General features: G+C 35.7%; 1 protein-coding gene across 1 annotated transcript in view; it reads left to right on the forward strand.

The window, feature by feature from the left end:
* Positions 1–6148: 6148 nt before the first annotated feature.
* Positions 6149–21774, forward strand: part of LOC145679657 (protein EFR3 homolog B-like) — a 92309-nt gene continuing 76683 nt past the window's right edge. The window contains exons 1-2 of the mRNA XM_081750233.1: positions 6149–6280; positions 21442–21593. Coding sequence (XP_081606359.1) covers positions 6276–6280; positions 21442–21593 — 157 coding nt within the window. The 5' untranslated portion in view covers positions 6149–6275. The remainder of the gene's footprint in view (positions 6281–21441; positions 21594–21774) is intronic.

The raw sequence follows: 21774 nt of genomic DNA on the forward strand, positions 1-21774 counted from the left end.
CATATTTCGCACTCGGATCGGACCTCACATATAAATTCAAGGGCCGCGCCAGGCCAGGCTAGGGCTAAAAATTCCGATCCGTGCAGATCTCTACCAGAAGGTGAGAAATTTCTCGTCTTACCTCGGAAAAGAGATTAAAGGTGTAATCAGTGGCGTATTTACGATTTTGTTTCGGGGAGGGCTTTGCTAACTTTCGGGGGAGCTTTGCCTGAAAATCTGAAAATTGTGCAAGGTATTTCATATACTTTACTATAGTAAGTAATATTTTGGGGGGCTTAAGCCCGGAAGCCCCCCCTAAATACGCCACTGGGTGTAATGTTAATGTTATAAAATCCCATTTCCAAAGATAGATATTGCAATTTTGCTCTTAAATTTCCTACGTGCTACCCTTTACCGATATTGTTGTAATATTACAACACTAAATAGACGTAAAGCGATGTTATTCTGTTTTCGCTTTCTAATTTACCGCTATGGTGATTATTGCGTCCCTGCAACATCTGACGTCGGGTATGCTGCCTATTGCTGTCATGTCCTGAATACCCTACAAACAGGGACGTATGCAGGAATTTATATCGGGAGGGCTCCAAAGCTTTTCGGGGGGTCCAAACAGAATTTCAGGCTAAATTATATTTAAAAATTGTAAAATTGCCCCTAAAATTAAACTAAATTTACAGTAAAGTCCGGATTTCGGGGGGTCTGGACCCCCAGGACCCACCCGCTGCGTACGTCCCTGCCTACAGACATATGTTCATAATTTTCTCTCCACTTAATTGCAAATAGCCGATAAAGTAGTTAGTACAAAGATTTCAAAATGTGTAAAATAAGAGGTTATTCTATGTATTTTGAACACGTGTTTTGTTCGTATCAACAAATCATGTGTAAAATAAGAAAATTGAAACTACATATACATTCTACTTTCTTCTTTTCCATGTTTCAGTAAATTCAGGATATTCTAAATTTCTATTAAATATTTTTATTAATTAAAAAAAATATTTAAATTGTTCATGAAAACAAACACATTTTGTTGTTAGAATTTAGTACTTTCACCAAGCTTTTGTGCCATAATGTTCTACTGAACCTAATGAAACTACACGAACTTCACTCTCTAGTTATTCCATGTGTGGTGTTTTAGAAAATGGCTGTTTAATATGGTATGTGGTAATTTACTTTCTTTTACACATGATTTTTTTGGCATTTATTCCGAAGTTGGTCGTCCGCTTGGTTTTCGACCAAGAGCGTAATAATTGCTTCCTTTCTGTACCAAGGTTTAATATTTAATTCACATAGTATTGCCGAGCGAGCGTTAGCGAGTGAAGGTGGGTTAGAGTCCTGCAGGGCACGTTGTTTTCTGTCTTTATTACGCTAAATGGGAAGGGGGACCTGTGTTCTAGAACCTTGCCGCCATGTTGGTTATGTTACCGTTACATTGAAAAGTATAAGTTTCTCCACGTTTCTTTACAGTTATTTGCTTACCGCATTTCCTACAATTTATTTTTAGATTTATTAAGCCACGACTTTTACTTACTTTTACAAAACGAATATTCCTTACATTCCCATAATCCTACCATGAAGTAACCTGGCGCTAAGTATTTCCCTCCGCTTGCCAAATAGTTCCATGTTTAGAACCGTTTATATAAGAAAATAAACACAACTTTTGCTCTCCTTATACATTATTAAGCACACAAACAAGCAAGTTATTCATTTCTTGCCGATAAATCTTCGAAATTTTGCTAGAAACTGATGACAAACTTTAGAACTTTACCCTTTAAAAAAACCTCGTGCTGCTTTCTTTTGTTCTTTTTTCTTTCTTTTCTTTCTTTCTTTCTTTTTTTTTAAGATTCATAAGTTTCTGCATAAATCACTTTCACACTAATATACACTTTCAAATAACACAATTTAACAATTAACACCGATTCCCCGTTTACTGAAGCGTAATTAGCCTGCTTCCTGCTCATAGAGAACTTTGTTAGTGTTGATGAAATAAAATATTTAAAAATCCCTTATATGCTGCCAATTTTGATTAAAATTCCCTTTATCCCTGTTCGAAAAATTAACATAAAAAATCACATGAAGTAGTATTTTCCCTGCTGGTTGGCATCACTGTTAAGATAATACAAAATTAGGAACTAGACAGAAAACGTCACAACTCTCGTTTTCGGGCCGAGGATCGAGACGAGGTGAGAAATTTCACGAGTCTCTTTGGAAACTCTAGTGGGTTCATTCCATACCAGCCTTCGCAAAAATTGTGGAGTGTATCACCAAGAAAAGTGACACAAAACATGAAAAATGAATTGTAACTATTATGCATATCATCGCAAACTAAAAAGCAGATTTTGAGTTTCGTTGACGCAAACCATTATGGAATGAGCACCTAGTTTACTCAAGTCTCGGGTTTCAAACACTGTTTTAGTATTACATGAACCATAGAATAACATTGACTTGACATTTAGTCTTTTGTTCCAAGTGCTGCTATCGGCTGAAGGAATTCCGCTCTCTTTTGCTAAGTCTCTCTCGCTTAGCAACAGCTGAACCCTTTTTGGCTTCACGCATGGGAGTGTCGAGGGTGTGCGCTTTAGTTTGCATTTTTGCCGCAGCTCAAGACATTTTGGCAGCACTATAACTATAAACTAATAAAGTGATTGTGCGAATAAATGAAGAGCATTTATCAATGTTTAAAGATAGGCAACTCTTTACACAATATACTCCAATGACAAATATAGTTTAAATGCTGTTATATCACACCCTTCAAGGACCTCTCTGACGCGAGAGGATTCTAATAACTTCTAGATGAAATTGAAAAAGATCAGAGCACCAATTCGATACATAAATTTACAAAACCAGGAGAATTCACCTAGTTTCTCGTCTCGTGGACAGAGGCTAGTAAGTAATTGTGAACAAGGTGATTCGAGCCTCTGGCGCCTGATGGAGCTCTCGGCTACTCGCATCACTATGTACGGATTCTCTAACGAATCTAATTCTTCAACAAATGCAAAGATACAATGCACTGAATCCAAACTGAATTATAATAGGAAGCTTTTGAGTAAAAAGTGTTACAAACTAATTTAATGTTGGTTACCAAGTTATTTAAATATGAACCCGAAACTGTTATAAAATTATATGGTAACAATTACATAATCTGATAAAAAAAACAATAAAAACAATCGACAGTCACGACACCACGCGGAGTAACTCCACTCTGAACGTTCTTCTTGCTGCTTCGCAAGTAGTTGTTATATAGACGTGTAGTTGGCGGGAGTATGCTATCATTTGCGACGCCGTAATGGCAATGAAACAAAATCTGATTCCAACCAAGTCGATGGGGATATGGCGAGTGCTTATTCTTTATATATATATATATATATATATATATATATATATATATATATATATATATATATATATATATATATATATATATATATATATATACAGGATACTGTGCTATTAAATAAACTCAAAGCTCTTTTCAAGCCTTCTTATAGGCAAGAAGTCTGGATACACAACTTATGGCCCCATAACTATGAAATTTTCGTGTTTCTAATGTAGTGTAGAAATATTGATACATGTTAAAAGGGTTACTATCACAAGATATGGAAGTGGGAAGGTGGTGATGTGTGAAAATAATTGAAAACGACCGATATCAGTGTCCAATTCATATTTTCGGGGTTTCTAAGATAACTAGTGACAACTTTGCGGCAGTTTTAGACCAAGACAGCCCCATCAGTACGGTGAGTAAGAGGGAATAAAGTGGTGATATGCAAAAAGTAATAGAAAACGGTTATTCATACTGTCCTATCCATAGTTTTCGGGGTGAATAGTGACACTTCTGATGTCGTTTAAGTCGAAGATCAGCCCTATCGGTATAGTGAGTGAGAGCGAAAACGAGTGACATGTAAAAATAATCAAACACGACCGATGTTAGTGTCCAATCCATAGTTTTCAGGGTCGCTGAGATGAATAGTGACAGTCTTAATACCGTTTAAGTAAAAATTCATTCTCCATGCGTATCGTAAGGGGAGAATGGGTTCAAATACTTTCCATAAACCTTCTTTTCTTGTGTTAGGAGTGACATTTCAGCTAGCTTCTATATTATAAATGCATGAAATAAGAGATCCTATGAAGGAATGCCTGAACTCGTACGTCAAACTACTTAAGCTAGAAATTAAGAAATTTGACTAGTATATAAGATTTATAATGTAAAGTACCACTAGTGAGTTTTATTTCGTTATTTTGGAAATCCGACACGGAAGGAGGGATAATGCGGACTTCAATAATCATAATAAAATGTCCATACCTCATAAACTTTTAAGGTTAGGCGCATAAAGTGTGTTTCCTCTTTTTATTTTAAAATAATGAACCACGTGTTTCAGTGTTGTTTGATATTTGACCTAGAAGGGAAGTTACAGTCCTAAAATTTGATATTCGAACTTCTGATTTAAAATAACGAAACATGTGTTTTGGTATTTTTTTAACCCTTTAACTGCCATAATGTATTAACAAAAATTTTATCCGTGGGGCACAAACGTAATTTTGATTTTTCTCATTTTATTTTGATCGATTCTGCGAACTGCATGTGCATAATTTTCGACAACATAAATGAGTGCTTCACTTTTTGCACTTTTATATATTATATATTTTTTTCTGAACTTACAATATATATTCCACTTTGTAGGGGTAAACAAAGATTGCAATGTCCATTGTTCAATGTATATTGAAGATTGAAGTTTTTACTTTCTTTTATTTGTAAAACCAAGGAAAGAATAAGTTTTTATTGTTTCTTTTACAAAAGTATCCTTCTGCATGCTTTTACTAAATGAAACGAATGTATAAGTTTTATGTATAATTATTTTATTATTCATAACAAATAACTAAAGTGCAATAAAAATAAATTAACTTGGAACATTTGAAATGCATATGTATTGCAAGAAGAATTATGTCATAATATCATGCGCTGTGAAACTAATACTGTACCAAACATACAGACGCCAATTACATAAATAGGTCTACGGGGCCACTTGCTTAAAGATTTCAACACATTAAAACGATTCCCGTGGGTTTTCGTGTTACCACACAGCATACGAAAGCAACCAATGTGAGGATATCCATAAGTGCCACGCAGCACATTATAAAAACAGTGAGGCATAGTGTTGGTGCCTCATGGCGGATAAAGGGTTAATGTTTGACCTAGAAGGCAAGAAAAAGGGATGGAGGGGATTCATTAGGATGGTCTTACGAGGTTTTCGAATTTCGAGCGAGAGGTCCAGAAGGAAGAACAAAATATATTACCTGCAGTAATATGTGGGATATTTGGTACTATATTTTAAAATTACCTTGATAAGGTAATTAGTAGGCAGAGCAATTTACCACACAGTATTTGTTTTTCTCCCACAATCATTTTACTATAAAATTTCTGTTATAACATACAGTCACTGTAAGTGTGGTTAGAAGACCAATACAAAATTCTCTATATAGCCTGGGTAAATAGGTGTCCCAAGCCCAAGGCACCCAACAAAAGAATACCACAGAACTCCAGGCAAGCTAAGTGGCAGTGGTTTAGTAATTCTCAGTGCTCCAGGCAAAAAAAGAGAGATTCTGGTCCCGTAGAGCTCCAGGGAATCTAAGCGGGCAGGGAAACTACAGAACTCAAGGCAAGCTAGGTGGTTGCGGTTAGGATCTGTTAGAGCTCCAGACAAGGTAAAAGAGTGGTTAAGTTCACACAAAGCTCCAGACAATCTGAGTGGGCAGGAGACTTCAGAGTTCCAGACAAGCTAAGAGGCTTCGGTTAGGGTGGAACTCTCAGAGCTCCATGCAAGCAAAGAGAGCAGTGATGGCCAGCCAAAAATGATGTTCATGAAGGTCTTGCAGCTTGTTTTATATCGTCCTCTATATTGAGGTGTCGCTAGTGTTCCTCTTCTGTCATATAACTTAATGATTATGATGATAACTGTCGTCTACTTCTTGTAGTAGTTGTAGTAAGAAAACACTTGGTTTTTATTTACAAATAACAAGCACATGTTGGTGTTTACAAATATAGACTACATGTAGAATATTACAATATACATTAGGTCTGTATCATTGAATAAGCCTATTTAAACAATGCATCATAACTTATCTATTTAAATTAAAAATCAACAATATGGAGGTTTGTATATCAAAATAACAGAAAAACCGTTAAAAATGTTTTAACGAAAGTAGTTCTATAGAAACTGATTCTTGAAAAATAATTAATAAGAATCCAGAGAGAAGAAGTAGCTACACAATCTTTTTTTTAAAAAATGAGGTTAGTGTATTAAAAAAGTAATTTTTATTATTTGTATTTAGGTTTCGTAGAATTTCTAAATTTCGTAAAGTTTGTCAACTTTTATTATTATTATGTCTGAATTCGAGATCGTTCTCATAGCTTATTAAATTACATATTGATATTTTAGTATTTTTATCGTAACTACATTAGCATATCCTCCTATGTAGTATAATACGACTGTAGAAATACTACTACTAATAATAATAAAGGGCCTAATGCATAGTCGTTTAGACGCATGATTAGTGACATACTAGAGTTTGATTAACATATTTTTCCTGCATTAGTCAGGCCTTTAGTATGACGCTAACCATACGTCAAAATGACTGCATAAGGCGGAACAATACTTGGGGTGGAGATATCGGGGCAAGATTCTCTATTCATATAAGAATTTCACGTTTTTTATTAGTATGTTAGTATACACTTAATTAAAACATATGTATTTCTAAAATTCATGGGGGCAGTTACCCCCTCCTGCCCTCCCCAACTAAAGACACTGTTTCTACTACTACTACTACTACTACTACTACTACTACTACTACTAATAATAATAATAATAATAATAATAATAATAATAATAATAATAATAATACGGGTAATAGGAAATTTTGAAATTTTCGAGTACCAAATATTCTATTATTACAATTCTGAGTCCTTTATTCGAATTTAATATTATAAGATTTTATTCACGAAGAAAATAAGTATCGACTAAAAGCAGAGAATTCGTGTTATTATTTAGTTCAAAATCTTTTGTTGTCGCGAATTCTTTCGAGGAATTTGAAGCTTAAAATATATAAAACAATAATCACGCGAAATTGTCCTGTATGGTTGCGACACATGGTAGCTTACTTTGAGGGAAGAACGCAAACTGAAAGTATTGGGAATAAAAATCCTGAGACGAATATTCGCAGCCAAGAGGGACGCGAATGCGCAACGGAGGAAACTTCATAACGAGTAATTTCATATTCTATACCATTTACTAAATATCGTTAGAGTAATCAACTCTAGGAGGGGCCGGTGGGTAAGTCATGTAACTAGAATGGAAGAAAGTAGGAACACTTTCAAAGTCTTGACTGGAAGACCAATCGGAAAACGACAATTAGGAAGACCTAGACATAGATTGGAGAACAATTTAAGATGATTCTCGCAGAAATAGGAATACAAAGTAGAAACTGGATCCAGTTGACTAAGGATAGAAGTCAGTGGAGAACTTTTGTAAACGCGGCATTGAACCTCTTGTTCCATAGGCATAGAGTTAGTTAAAGCTGTATTATAATTACATATTGGTTCACAAAATCTACATTTTCCATACTGGCATTCATATCTGATATACAAAAAAATAAAAATAAAAAATAAAGAAAAAATATAAAAGAAAGCGGAGTACTGCTTTACCATGGCGCTTAACTGCAATTTTACAGTGAAACCTGTCTATGTTGGCGACAATCGGTTCCATTAAAAGGTGTACATCTTAGACAGGTGTACACAACTTACAGAAAATAAGTGTGATTGGTGTACTTTTAGAATAGGATTTCTAGTATTACATGATTGTAAAATTTTAATAACCAATGACATGATAGCCACTTTTAAAAATGTATATACTGTTGAGTAATCATAACAATATACTTCCTTTTTCTTTTTTACGCACAATTCATTCCATTTTCTACGTTTTGAATCGATTATGAATTCATGTACTCAACATAGCCCGTTCCATTAAACACAGATATCTCTGAACACACACCGGATTCGGAAATCGCTCATTTGCTATCTGTAGACTAAGAAACTTTCATCTGAACTAATTAAAAGTAAATTTCTGTAGATACCTTTCGAAAAATAGCGAATCACTTATTAACAACAAACTTATTCATGGTGGTTCATTTTAGACGTATTTCTTTTACTGTTTTTGGCACATATTTACATTCTAATTTTGTACTTAACTACCTCTTGTTAATGAGCTAGAAGTGTTTCTTTCGGAGCGAAAGATGATTTAAGAAAATTTTAAAGGAATTCATATCTCAAAACCTCTGCTTCCTTTCGACAAGCCAACAGGTGCCAATAGTTGACGATTGAGAAGGTTAGCTTTAACCTTGAGGATTTTCCGGAATTACTAAAGCTCCCCAGTGATGAAAGGAGCCGATATAGCTAATGATTTTACCTAAAGAGACAGAGTAAACAAATGCGTACAACCATTTTCTGAATTCTTGTACATGCTATTTTGTTATTCATATCTTCCTTGACCACCCATTTATTAGGGTAGTGTTCTGGCCATTGACCTCCAAGAACAGAACATCTGCCTCTCATTACGAAAGAGTTAAGAAAAATAACAAAACAGTACTTTGCGTGGTCAAGATACGCAGGTAAATTTATCATTATAATCATAGGGTAAACATTTCTTCAATGCGGCTAAGTTCCAAGATAGGCAGATGGCCAACTTACAGAATAATAAGTAACGAATGTCTTATGGAAAAATGCAGGTTCAAGAGGAACCAGGTCAAGATGAGCAGGTGGCCAACTTAGAGAGAGACAAGTTAGCAGGTTTTACTGTATTTCTATTTGGTAACTGCAATCAGGGTTACCAAAGTTCTCTTTTTTGCCCGACATGTCTTTTTTTTTTCTGAAAAATGTGTCCTGCGGCTTTTTATAATATTGTAATATGTCCGAGTTTTTTAAAGAAAAATAATTGGAACAAGGTTATTTATTAAAAGTAACCTAAATGAGCTTGCACATGTGCGAAACAGATTCAATCAGATGAAAATTATCTCAGCTTATCAGCTGGAGCATAAAAGACTAAAAACTAAATTGGAAATATAGGCCGTGCGTGAACCTTGCGCCCCCACTTCAAGTACTAACGTAAATATTAGTACCATTCCTTAGTGCATCTTTAGTGGTTGTATGAAACACTAACAATTTCGTTAGTGCTTCACTGTTAGTGTATTTATGTCCAATTACATGTCAGAGAACACAGATAAAAATGTATGTTGAATTTTTCATTGCATCAAATTTCCGCCAAATTCAAAAGCACTAATGATCTCCTCTAGTGCAATCGTAAGTGCATCATTAGTACTTCTTAGTGCAGCAACCACTAACGCTAGTGCTTCATTCGTGTAGGTGCTAAAAGTAAAATATCTTTCGAGGTTTTCTTGAACTCCCCCCCGAAAAAATTAGTGATATTCATTAGTATATCGATAGTGCTTCCATTAAACACTAACAGCTTGTATGGAATTTGATGTTTCTGAAGTTGGCCCTTCAATAAAAATCTTCAATAAATCACAATATATGGTAGCACTAACGTTAATGCTTAGTACGTTTAAATGCACTAACAATGCTATAACGATTCACGTTAACCCCATGTTTCTACATCAATTTGTATAGATATGGATATTTCTGGAGTTGTCCCCCAACCAAAAATCTCCAATAACTCGTAAACTCTGATACCACTAACGTTAGTGCTTAATGCGTTTACGCGCACTAACGATGCACTAAGGATTGCCATTAACCCCAAATTTCTACGTCAATTTATATGGAATTTGATATTTTTGAAGTTGGCCCCCACCAAAAATCTTCAGTAACTCGTAAACTCTGATATCACTAACGTTAGTGCTTAGTGCGTTTAGTGGATAATGATGCACTAACAATTGCTACGTTTGTTGTAATTTGGAAGGTGGGAGCCAAACTTCAGACACGTCGCATAGAAAGAATATTATTGCTATGTATAAACGTGCTTGTAGTTGGCTCCCATCTCTTCCAAATTACACCAAACGTCACACATCGTTAGTACATTGTTAGTGCACTTAAACGCACTAAGCACAAAGGGTAGTGCTATCTGAGTTTACGAGTAATTGAAGATTTTTGGTGAGGGGCGAACTTCAGAAATATCAGATTCCATACAAATTTATGTAGAAACATGGAGTTAACGGCAGTCGTTAGTGCATCGTTAGTGCACTTAAACGCACTAAGCACTAACGTTAGTGCCATCATATTTTGTGATTTATTGAATACTTTTGGTATTGGGGCTGCTTCAGAAATATCAAAATCCGTACAAATGGACGTAGAAACATGGGGTTAACGGCAATCACTAATCCATCTTTAGTGGGGAGAATAACTACATATGAAGTTAGCCCCTACCAAAAATCTTCAATATCTCGTAAATTGTGATTGCACTAACGTGTACTAACGATGCACTAACGATGTACGACGTTTGTTGTAATTTGGTAGAGGTAGGGAGAGGGCAACTTCAAACACGTCGCATAGAAATAAAAATATTGCTATGTATACACGTGCTTGAAGTTGGCCCCCCACCTCTCCCAAATTATACCAAACGTCGCACATCGTTAATGCATGGAAAGTGCACTTAAACGCACTAAGCACTAACGTTAGTGCTATCAGCGTTTACGAGTTACTGGAGATTTTTGGTGGGGGCTACTTCAGAAATATCCAAATCTATACAAATTGACGTAGAAACATGGAGTTAACGGCAATCGTTAGTGCATCGATAGTAGATCACTTAAACGCACTAAACACTAACGTTAGTGCTATCATATTTTGGAATTTATTCAAGATTTTTGGGGGAGGCAACTTCAGAAATATCAAATTCCATATAAATTGACGTAGAAACATGGGCCTAATGACAAATCGTTAGTGCATTGTTAGAATACTTAAACGCACTAGGCACTAACGTCATTGCTACCATATTTTGGTATTTCTTCAAGGCTTTCGGTGGGGACAAACTACAGAAATATCAAATTGTATAGAAGCTGTTAGTGTCTTCTAGAACTAATGAATGACATTAACTTTCTCGTTAGTTCTTGAAGTGGGGAAAGTTCAAGCCAACTTCCAAATATATTTTAGTTTTAGCATCTACACTAATGAAGCACTAACGTTAGGGGTTGTTACACTAACAAGCACTAACACTGCACTAACGATTACACTAGAAGAGGTCATGAGTGCTTTTAAATGTGGTGGAACTTTGATATACTGAGAAATTCCTCATAAACTTCTTATAAACACTAACGAAACTCTTTCTAGAAGCACTAACGATGCACTAACGAATCGCACTAATTTTTTCTAAGTGCTTATAGTAGGGCCTAAGTTCATACTATTTCCCAAAGTATTTTACATGTTGCACCTATACTAATGAAGCACTAACGTTACGTGTTGGTGCATTAAGAAGCACTAACGATGCGCTAACGAATGGATCTAATTTTTCCGTTAGTGGTTGAAGTATCTGTAGCAGCGAGAAATTGTCCCACGAAGGGTTTTCCTTCTAACACCTTCAATCGCTAGTGCATCGTTAATGATTCTTAGTGCATTAAAGCCTATCGTTAATGCTTTATTACTATAGGAGCTACAAATAAAAACCTTTTGTGGCGCCAAGTTGACACTGCACCTGAAATTTCAAGTACTAATGAAAAACTTAGTGTCATTCGTTAGTGCTTCCTAGTGCACCGACAACTAACGTTAGCGCTCCATTAGTGTAAGCTCTACAAGTAGAAAAACATTTGGGACCAGCGTGAATTTGGCTCCCATTTTAAGCACTAACGGAAAGTAAGTTTCATTCGTTCATGCATTGTTTGTGCTTCTACAAACCACACATAGTTTCGTAAATGCATAACTATTGATGTAGATATGGCTAACTACATGTCACGAAACTCCATAAGAAATCCATGGTGAAGTTTTCATTCCGTTAAATTTCCACCAAAATCAAAAGCACTGATGATCCCTTCCAGCGCAATTGTTAGTGCATCGCTAGTGCTTCTTAATGCACAACAACCTACCGTTCTTATTTATTAATGTAGGTGCTACAAGTAAACACAAAACCTTTGAAAACAGCGTTAACTTGCCAGAAATAACGAAAATATTAGTGCCGTTTTTGTCGTTTGTGTAACAGCACTAATTTTGAAAACTATGCCAAAAATTAGTGCTGACGATAAAGCATAGAAAGAAAATTAGTGCTATGTATAGTATGATAAAAATAAGGATCGATTGTTTTCTTTGATGATGCCGCCATATTACATTTTCGAATATATTTGGCTTACTGATAATGGCACTAATTTTCTTTTTATGCGGTATCGACAGCACTAATTTAACACTAACATTGTGTATAGGTTTCATCTCAATCGGTTGAGTGGGTGGGGTTAGGTTCACGCTAGCCCCACCCACTTCTTTTTAGTTTTTTGACATTTGTGTAACAGCACTAATTTTGAAATGTATGCCAAAAATTAGTGCTAAATTAGTGCTGACGATGCCGCATAGAAAGAAAATTAGTGCTATGTATAGTATGATAAAAATGAGGATCGATTGTTTTCTATGATGATGCCGCCATATTACATTTTCGAATTATTTGGCCTACTGATAATGGCACTAATTTTCTTTTTATGCGGTATCGACAGCACTAATTTAACACTAACATTGTGAATAGGTTTCATCTCCATCAGTTGAGTGGGTGGGGCTAGGTTAACGCTAGCCCCACCCACTTCTTTTTAGTTTTTTGACGTTTGTGTAACAGCACTAATTTTGAAAACCATGCCAAAAATTAGTGCTATATTAGTGCTGACGATAAAGCATAGAAAGAAAATTAGTGCTATGTATAGTATGATAAAAATGAGGATCGATTGTTGTCTTTGATGATGCCGCCATATTAGATTTTCGAATTATTTGGCCTAGTGATAATGGCACTAATTTTCTTTTTATGTGGTATCGACAGCACTAATTTAACACTAACTTTGTGTATATGTTTCAATTCAATCGGTTTAGTGGGTGGGGCCAGGTTAACGCTAGCCCCACCCACTTCTTTTTAGTTTTTTGACGTTTGTGTAACAGCACTAATTTTGAAAACCATGCCAAAAATTAGTGCTATATTAGTGCTGACGATAAAGCATAGAAAGAAAATTAGTGCTATGTATAGTATGATAAAAATGAGGATCGATTGTTGTCTTTGATGATGCCGCCGTATTAGATTTTCTAATATATTTGGCCTACTGATAGTGGCACTAATTTTCTTTTTATGCGGTATCGACAGCACTAATTTACCACTAACATTGTGCATAGGTTTCATCTCACTCGGTTGAGTGGGTGGGGCTAGCGTGAACCTAGCCCCACCCAAAATCGTTTTTGTTTTTTGACGTTTGTGTAACAGCACTATTTTTTTTAACATTACAGGTCGTCAGCACTAATTCGGCCCTAACTTTTGTCATTTTTTAAAAAATTAGTGCCGCTGTGGGTGGGGCCAGGTTCACGTGAAGACAGCCCCACCCACTTTTAATAGTGGAACAGTAATTTTGTAAACTATGCCAAAAATTGTGCTAAATTAGTGCTGACGATACTGCATAGAAAGAAGATTCGTGCTATATATCTTATCATAAAAATGAGGGATCTTTGGTTTTCTTTGATGATGCCGCCATTGAACATTTTCGAATATATTTTGGCCTTCTGATAATAGCACTAATTTTCTTTTTATGTGGTATCGACAGCACTAATTTAACACTAACCTTGGGTATAGGTTTCATCTCGATCGGTTGAGTGGGTGGGGCTAGCGTGAACCTAGCCCCACCCAGAATCTTTTTTGTTTTTTGAAGTCTGTGTAACGGCACAAATTTTTTAACATTACAGGTCGTCAGCACTAATTGGGCACTAATTTTTGGCATATGTTTTAAAATTAGTGCCGATGTGGATGGGGCCAGGTTCACGGACATGATTTTACTGTATATGTTATTCGAGATTAATGCACATTTTAAATCCCAATTCTACTTGAAAAGAAAATGGTCAAATTACAACTTCTACATTTTATTGAATAAACATTTTGTGGGTTTATACAGATGCTACAGCTCTATCCTGAATAATATGAAAATTTAAAAAAAGAAATAATCTTTTAATGCTTCTACAAGTTGATATTTGATTTTAAGTTAACTAGGAAAAATCTGACAACATATACGTAATATTTCCATTTCATCAGAATTTCTTACTGAATAAAATTTTTCAACGAATAGTACTAATAATAATATATGTTGACATCTGAGAATTATTATGATTCTTAGCATATTCACTTTAAGCTGACATCAGTACACCTAATCAATTCTCTTTATACAATAATATTAATACAGTGGTTGGTGGGCTAGAACTCCTACAAAATTAAACTATCGGCTAGTAAACTTAACCTAACCTATTCTAACCTAAACTAATCTGATCTAACTTAACCTATAACATAAAAATATATCACTCATATAATATTATTTTTATAGCCTACATCACATCTGAAATCCAAAGACGTAAAGGATGTCAACTTTACTAATCTAACCAAACAGAATAAAATTTAATTTCAGACAAAATTAATAAATATAGCATTAAATGTTCAAATTGTATTCCTATTCACAGGATAGAATAACTTCCGCGAATTATTGAAAGAAAATCTGTTGTCAGTAGTTACCATGATGCACGTTCAAAGTATATCTGTACTAGGTTATCGAAGTAAATATAATACGTAACTCGGAAATCGTACATGTATCATTCGGATTTATAACTACCAAAACAAAAAAGGTTTTAAAATTTAAAATTTTATACTTTAGGAGCAGTATCTCAGGTTTCAAAATCAATTATAGCTTCGAATGAAGTATTTTCTTTATAGAATTACATTATCGAAAAGTTTATACATAATGTTGGGATGAGATTTGCACTCATAAAGAGCGCAAACCTGTCTATTGCAACAATCAAATCATTTTGTTTGAGATTCTTCCCTCTCCCCTCCCCCCGATTAATCCGCATAATATCCGGGCTCACATGACAGATAGATGTGATTGTAGTTTCTAGGGAAACTGGATTTTAGGTTTAAAACTGCATTATGATATCATACACGACCATTTCACACAAGCAAGCCATTACTGTGTTCCAAACCAAAATTTAGAGGTCAAAAAGCACAAAACCACTGATTTCGTTGTATCTTTTCAGTCTCACTGAATAGTAATAATCATTGCTTACTTACTTGCTTTGTAAACTGCACCGATTTTATCCAAAAATCGACGTGGTGCTCTTAAAAGAAAAATTATACCTTACACTGAATGTCCTGATGAAAGTTTGCTTTGGTACTCTGCTACATTGTCCATTGAGCGTTTCAAAACCAAATTCCCAACACTTCATCCAATTTAGTCAGTCACTAAAACACAGTTTCCATTAACTTAAATAATCTTGGAGGTAATTTTACAAATTTTACACAATTTATGGACTAGGAACTAAAATGCCTGTCCGATCTTCAACACAGCTTTTCTTTTCTTTCTTTCTTTCTATTCTTTTTAGAAAAAAGACAAAGAATAACGGAGAAGAGCTCGAATTGGTTCTCTGATGACGCAACAAAAGGATAACACCTTAAATCTCGACACATCAAAAGAAGCCAAACCAATGATAATATCTGGAATGAACCTCAAAGGAAACTGAGATTTCTCTGTTCCAATGAGAAAATAATTACTACCTAAACAAAGGGATGTGCTATAAGACATCATGGCCGAATTTCAAAATGGAATTTCTGAAGAAATTACAGAATTAAAAATTTTGAGTTTTCTTGCGAAGATTCCCTACGTTAAAATTCCCTTCAAAATAATACAAAACCTACAAGAAATTACAAAATAGACACCTTTGAACCCACATAACATGATAATAAGGACAAAATATTGAATATTAATAAAATATCACGTTATATGTAATTTTATAAACACTACTTAAGTATGGTATTATTTTGACAAAATATTACAATTTGAAACCTAAACCCAGAATATAATAATTAATTTAAAGTAATTCTCAATTGTCTTTCCGAAGCTAAGCATGAACAGGAATATACAGGGAGTTCCAAAATTTTACGGACTATGATACATTATACTCAAGTATAATGTAACAATGTATATATACAGGGTGTGGACAATAAAATCTAAGAACACTTCATACAGGACACGCAAGTTTGGCCCTCCACTGTACAACACGTGTTGCGGTTGTTTATTGTTTTTTTGTTTTCAATGTGTTATGTGGACCTTCCTCTTCCGTAAGCAGTAACCAGTTTACCTGTGAGTGTCATGGTGTCAAAGTGGTGCGGTAAAATGGGCGGACTTCCAAAGAGGCATGATCATTGGTGCCCGTCTGGTTGGAGCTTCAGTGGCAACAGTGGCAAACATTGTAGGGGTATCGAAAGGCACTGTGTCCAATGTCACGAGGGCATACACAATTCATGGGCATACGACGTCTGCGAAGCACAACAGTGATCGAAAGATAATCCCGTCAGATAGGGACCGGAGGGCATTAAAACAGATTGAAGCAGCTAAAAAAGAAGACCACTGCAATGAAAATTACGTCTGAACTCAATTCCGGCCTACAGAACCCGGTTTCATCGAAAACAGTACGACTGGAACTTCATAAAATGAAAATTCATAGCAGGGCCGCTATCGATAAACCCCTGGTCACAGCAATAAATGCGAAGATGCGTATCCACTGGTGCAAGGACCACAAGGTGTGGACTCATGAGCAATGGAAACGCGTAATGTGGTCCGATGAATCGACCTTCACCTTGTTTCCAACAACCAGTCTTGTTTACGTATGGAGAACACTGTCTCAGGCTTATGATAGAGACTGTCTGCTCCCAACTGTAAAGCATAGGGGTGGTTCTGTTACAGTATGGGCAGTTATATCGTGGTTTGCTGTAAGTCCCATCATAGCCCTGCATGGAATGATGAATGCTAAGGCGTATGGGGCCATTTTGGCGGAGCAGGTTCTACCCATGGCTCAAATATTGTTCCCTGATGGTGATGGCATCTACCAAGATGATTTGGCACCCTGTCACGCTGCAAAAACGGTGAAATCATGGTTTGAGGAGCATGAACAAGCTGTCACATCTCCCCTGGGTACCACAATCACCAGATCTGAACATCATTGAGGCATTGTGGTCTGAGTTAGAAAGGCGTGTTCGGTCTCATTACCCTCCACTAGTTTCCCTTACGGAACTGGAGCATGTTTTGGAGGAACATTGGTACAAAATTCCACACACCACGATCCAGAAGCTGTATACGTCCATTCTACGTCGGATCCAAGCTGTTTTGGACGCAAAAGAAGGCCGCACACCATACTAGGTATGATTTTCATACTTTTGCAAACGTTTTAGATTTTTTGTCCAACCCCTATCCTCACCCTCCCCAACTTACAGGGCTGAATTTAGATTTAAACGGCATCAGAAGTGTCACTGTTCGTCGTCGACACTAATATCGATCATTTTTAAATGTCTCTCCCCTCCCCACCTTTAAGTTACATTGTAAAAGTCATATGACAAAAACCATCTCAGGATTAAACTTCATCTAGGTTGTAAATTTGATCGAAATCGGTCCAGGGTTCAAAAGTTAAGTTTTATTTACTTTACATATATATATATACCCCTTCTATTTCCCTCCCCTAAGTTTTACCGTCAAAGTGAAATGATAAGAAACATCTCAGGCCCGAACCTCATCTATGTTAAAAAAATTGATCTAGATTGATCATTTGGTTCAAGACTTATTAAAAGTTTTATTTATTTTTTGACTCCTCACTCCCACTCACCTAAGTTCAATCGTCAAAGTGAATAGATAAAATATCATTCCAGGCCCGAACCTCATCTATGTTGAAAATTTGATCGGGATTGGTCGGGTGGTTCAAGAGTGATGAAATCACAAAGACAGTTACTTTCATTTTTATTTTTATTTATTTATTTATTTATTTATTTATTTATTTATTTATTTATTTATTTTTTTACATATATCTCCGCCTCCCCCTTTCTTACGTTGCACCGTCAAAGTAAAATGACAAGAATTATCCTAGGCGTAGGGCCTAAACTTCATCTATGTTGAAAATTTGATCGAAATCGGTCGAATGGTTCAAGAGTTATTGCGTTTTTTTTTATAGATCTCCCCTCCCCCTCCCCTAACTTCTACCGTAAAAGTGATATAATAAATACCACCCCAGGTCCAAACCTCAACTATGTTGAAAATTTGGTTAAGATCGGTAGGGTGGTTTAAGCGTGATGAAGTCACAAAGACAGTCACTTTTATTTTTATTGTTTTAAACATACATCCCCCTTCCCCCTCCCCTACGTTGCACCGTCAAAGTGAAATGATGAAAACATCCCAGGCCCGAACCTTATCTATGTTGAAAGTTTGATCGAGACCGGTCGGGTGTTTCAAGAGTTATTACGTTTTATTGATTTTCATATATTTCTCCTCCTCTCCTCCCCCTCCCCTAAGATCTACCGTCAAGGTGAAATGATAAAAACTTTCCAGATTCAAACTTCATCTATGTTGAAAATTTGATTGAGATTGATCGGGTGTTTCAAGAGTTATTAAGTTTTATTGATTTTCATATATTTCTCCTCCTCTCCTCCCCCTCCCCAAAGATCTACCGTCAAGGTGAAATGATAAAAACTTTCCAGATTCAAACTTCATCTATGTTGAAAATTTGATTGAGATTGATCGGGTGTTTCAAGAGTTATTACGTTTTATTGATTTTCATATATTTCTCCTCCTCTCCTCCCCCTCTCCAAAGATCTACCGTCAAGGTGAAATGATAAAAACTTTCCAGATTCAAACTTCATCTATGTTGAAAATTTGATTGAGATTGATCGGGTGTTTCAAGAGTTATTACGTTTTATTGATTTTCATATATTTCTCCTCCTCTCCTCCCCCTCCCCAAAGATCTACCGTCAAGGTGAAATGATAAAAACTTTCCAGATTCAAACTTCATCTATGTTGAAAATTTGATTGAGATTGATCGGGTGTTTCAAGAGTTATTACGTTTTATTGATTTTCATATATTTCTCCTCCTCTCCTCCCCCTCCCCAAAGATCTACCGTCAAGGTGAAATGATAAAAACTTTCCAGATTCAAACTTCATCTATGTTGAAAATTTGATTGAGATTGATCGGGTGTTTCAAGAGTTATTACGTTTTATTGATTTTCATATATTTCTCCTCCTCTCCTCCCCCTCCCCAAAGATCTACCGTCAAGGTGAAATGATAAAAACTTTCCAGATTCAAACTTCATCTATGTTGAAAATTTGATTGAGATTGATCGGGTGTTTCAAGAGTTATTACATTTTATTGATTTTCATATATTTCTCCTCCTCTCCTCCCCCTCCCCAAAGATCTACCGTCAAGGTGAAATGATAAAAACTTTCCAGATTCAAACTTCATCTATGTTGAAAATTTGATTGAGATTGATCGGGTGTTTCAAGAGTTATTACGTTTTATTGATTTTCATATATTTCTCCTCCTCTCCTCCCCCTCCCCAAAGATCTACCGTCAAGGTGAAATGATAAAAACTTTCCAGATTCAAACTTCATCTATGTTGAAAATTTGATTGAGATTGATCGGGTGTTTCAAGAGTTATTACGTTTTATTGATTTTCATATATTTCTCCTCCTCTCCTCCCCCTCCCCAAAGATCTACCGTCAAGGTGAAATGATAAAAACTTTCCAGATTCAAACTTCATCTATGTTGAAAATTTGATTGAGATTGATCGGGTGTTTCAAGAGTTATTACGTTTTATTGATTTTCATATATTTCTCCTCCTCTCCTCCCCCTCTCCAAAGATCTACCGTCAAGGTGAAATGATAAAAACTTTCCAGATTCAAACTTCATCTATGTTGAAAATTTGATTGAGATTGATCGGGTGTTTCAAGAGTTATTACGTTTTATTGATTTTCATATATTTCTCCTCCTCTCCTCCCCCTCCCCAAAGATCTACCGTCAAGGTGAAATGATAAAAACTTTCCAGATTCAAACTTCATCTATGTTGAAAATTTGATTGAGATTGATCGGGTGTTTCAAGAGTTATTACGTTTTATTGATTTTCATATATTTCTCCTCCTCTCCTCCCCCTCCCCAAAGATCTACCGTCAAGGTGAAATGATAAAAACTTTCCAGATTCAAACTTCATCTATGTTGAAAATTTGATTGAGATTGATCGGGTGTTTCAAGAGTTATTACGTTTTATTGATTTTCATATATTTCTCCTCCTCTCCTCCCCCTCCCCAAAGATCTACCGTCAAGGTGAAATGATAAAAACTTTCCAGATTCAAACTTCATCTATGTTGAAAATTTGATTGAGATTGATCGGGTGTTTCAAGAGTTATTACGTTTTATTGATTTTCATATATTTCTCCTCCTCTCCTCCCCCTCCCCAAAGATCTACCGTCAAGGTGAAATGATAAAAACTTTCCAGATTCAAACTTCATCTATGTTGAAAATTTGATTGAGATTGATCGGGTGTTTCAAGAGTTATTACGTTTTATTGATTTTCATATATTTCTCCTCCTCTCCTCCCCCTCCCCAAAGATTTACCGTCAAGGTGAAATGATAAAAACTTTCCAGATTCAAACTTCATCTATGTTGAAAATTTGATTGAGATTGATCGGGTGGTTCAAGAGTTATTGACTCACGAATATAGTGATTTTTATTTTTATATATATTGATTTTACTATATCTCCCTCTCCTCCCATTCCCTTACATTTCTCCGTCAAAGTGAAATAATAAAACAAAAACACCCCAGGCAAGAACCTCATCTATGTTAAAAATTTGATCGAGACAGTGGCGTAGGGAAGGGGGGCCCGGAGGGCCCCCCCCAAAGAGGTCCGACAATGTACTTTGATGTTTGTATTTTTATATATATTTTTATGTTTATATATTTTTTTGTTTGTAATTTTTCTATATGTCCCTATAACAGCACTTGCCCCTCCCCCAAACACACATCCTGGCTACGCTACTGGATCGAGATTAGTTGTTTTGTTCGAGAATTATTAAGTTTTATTTATTTTTTTATAATTTCCCCTCCCCTAAGTTCTACCGTCATAGTGAATAGCTTAAAACACTCCCAGGCCAGAACCACATCTACGTCGAAACTTTGATCGAGATTGGTTGGTGGTTCAAGAGATTAAGAGTCACAAACATAGTCACTTTCAATTTTATAATATAGATTTAACATCTTTCCCTATAACATTCTACTTCAAATATCAGTATCTAAAAATCACGTGTCTTCTTTTTAGTTGCACAAAATTCGGTAATCCTGTGTACTGTGTTGAGGTAAATGAATAGTTGGATTATTCCTTTGACTTATTAATAGTATTAAATATATTAAAACAATGTTATTATGTTTCTAGTACTGAAACCAAAACGAAGGAAAGGCTAGAGGTATTCTTCTTTGGGAAAACACATTACAGAGAAGCAGTTCCAATTCCGTCTTTCCTAATTCAAGAAGCCGAAGACATATCATCTTTGAGTAATGAATTTCGACTAAGATCGGAGAGTGCAGGTAAGTGTTGAGTAAAGGGTGAAGCCAGAAATTCAAATAAACAAACTATAATTTACATCTTCTGATTTGAAGTTTTCTTCAGTAAGGAGACGTGGAACTAATGCTTAACATAAAGTTCGAACAACATAGGCTTATACGGAAGATCAAACCCAGATCTCCCGTATAAAAGACGGAACGTGTA

The sequence above is a fragment of the Thermobia domestica genome, chromosome 2 (genome assembly GCF_964235325.1).
Source record: "Thermobia domestica chromosome 2, izTheDome1.hap1.1, whole genome shotgun sequence".
Classification (NCBI taxonomy): Eukaryota; Metazoa; Arthropoda; class Insecta; order Zygentoma; family Lepismatidae; genus Thermobia; species Thermobia domestica.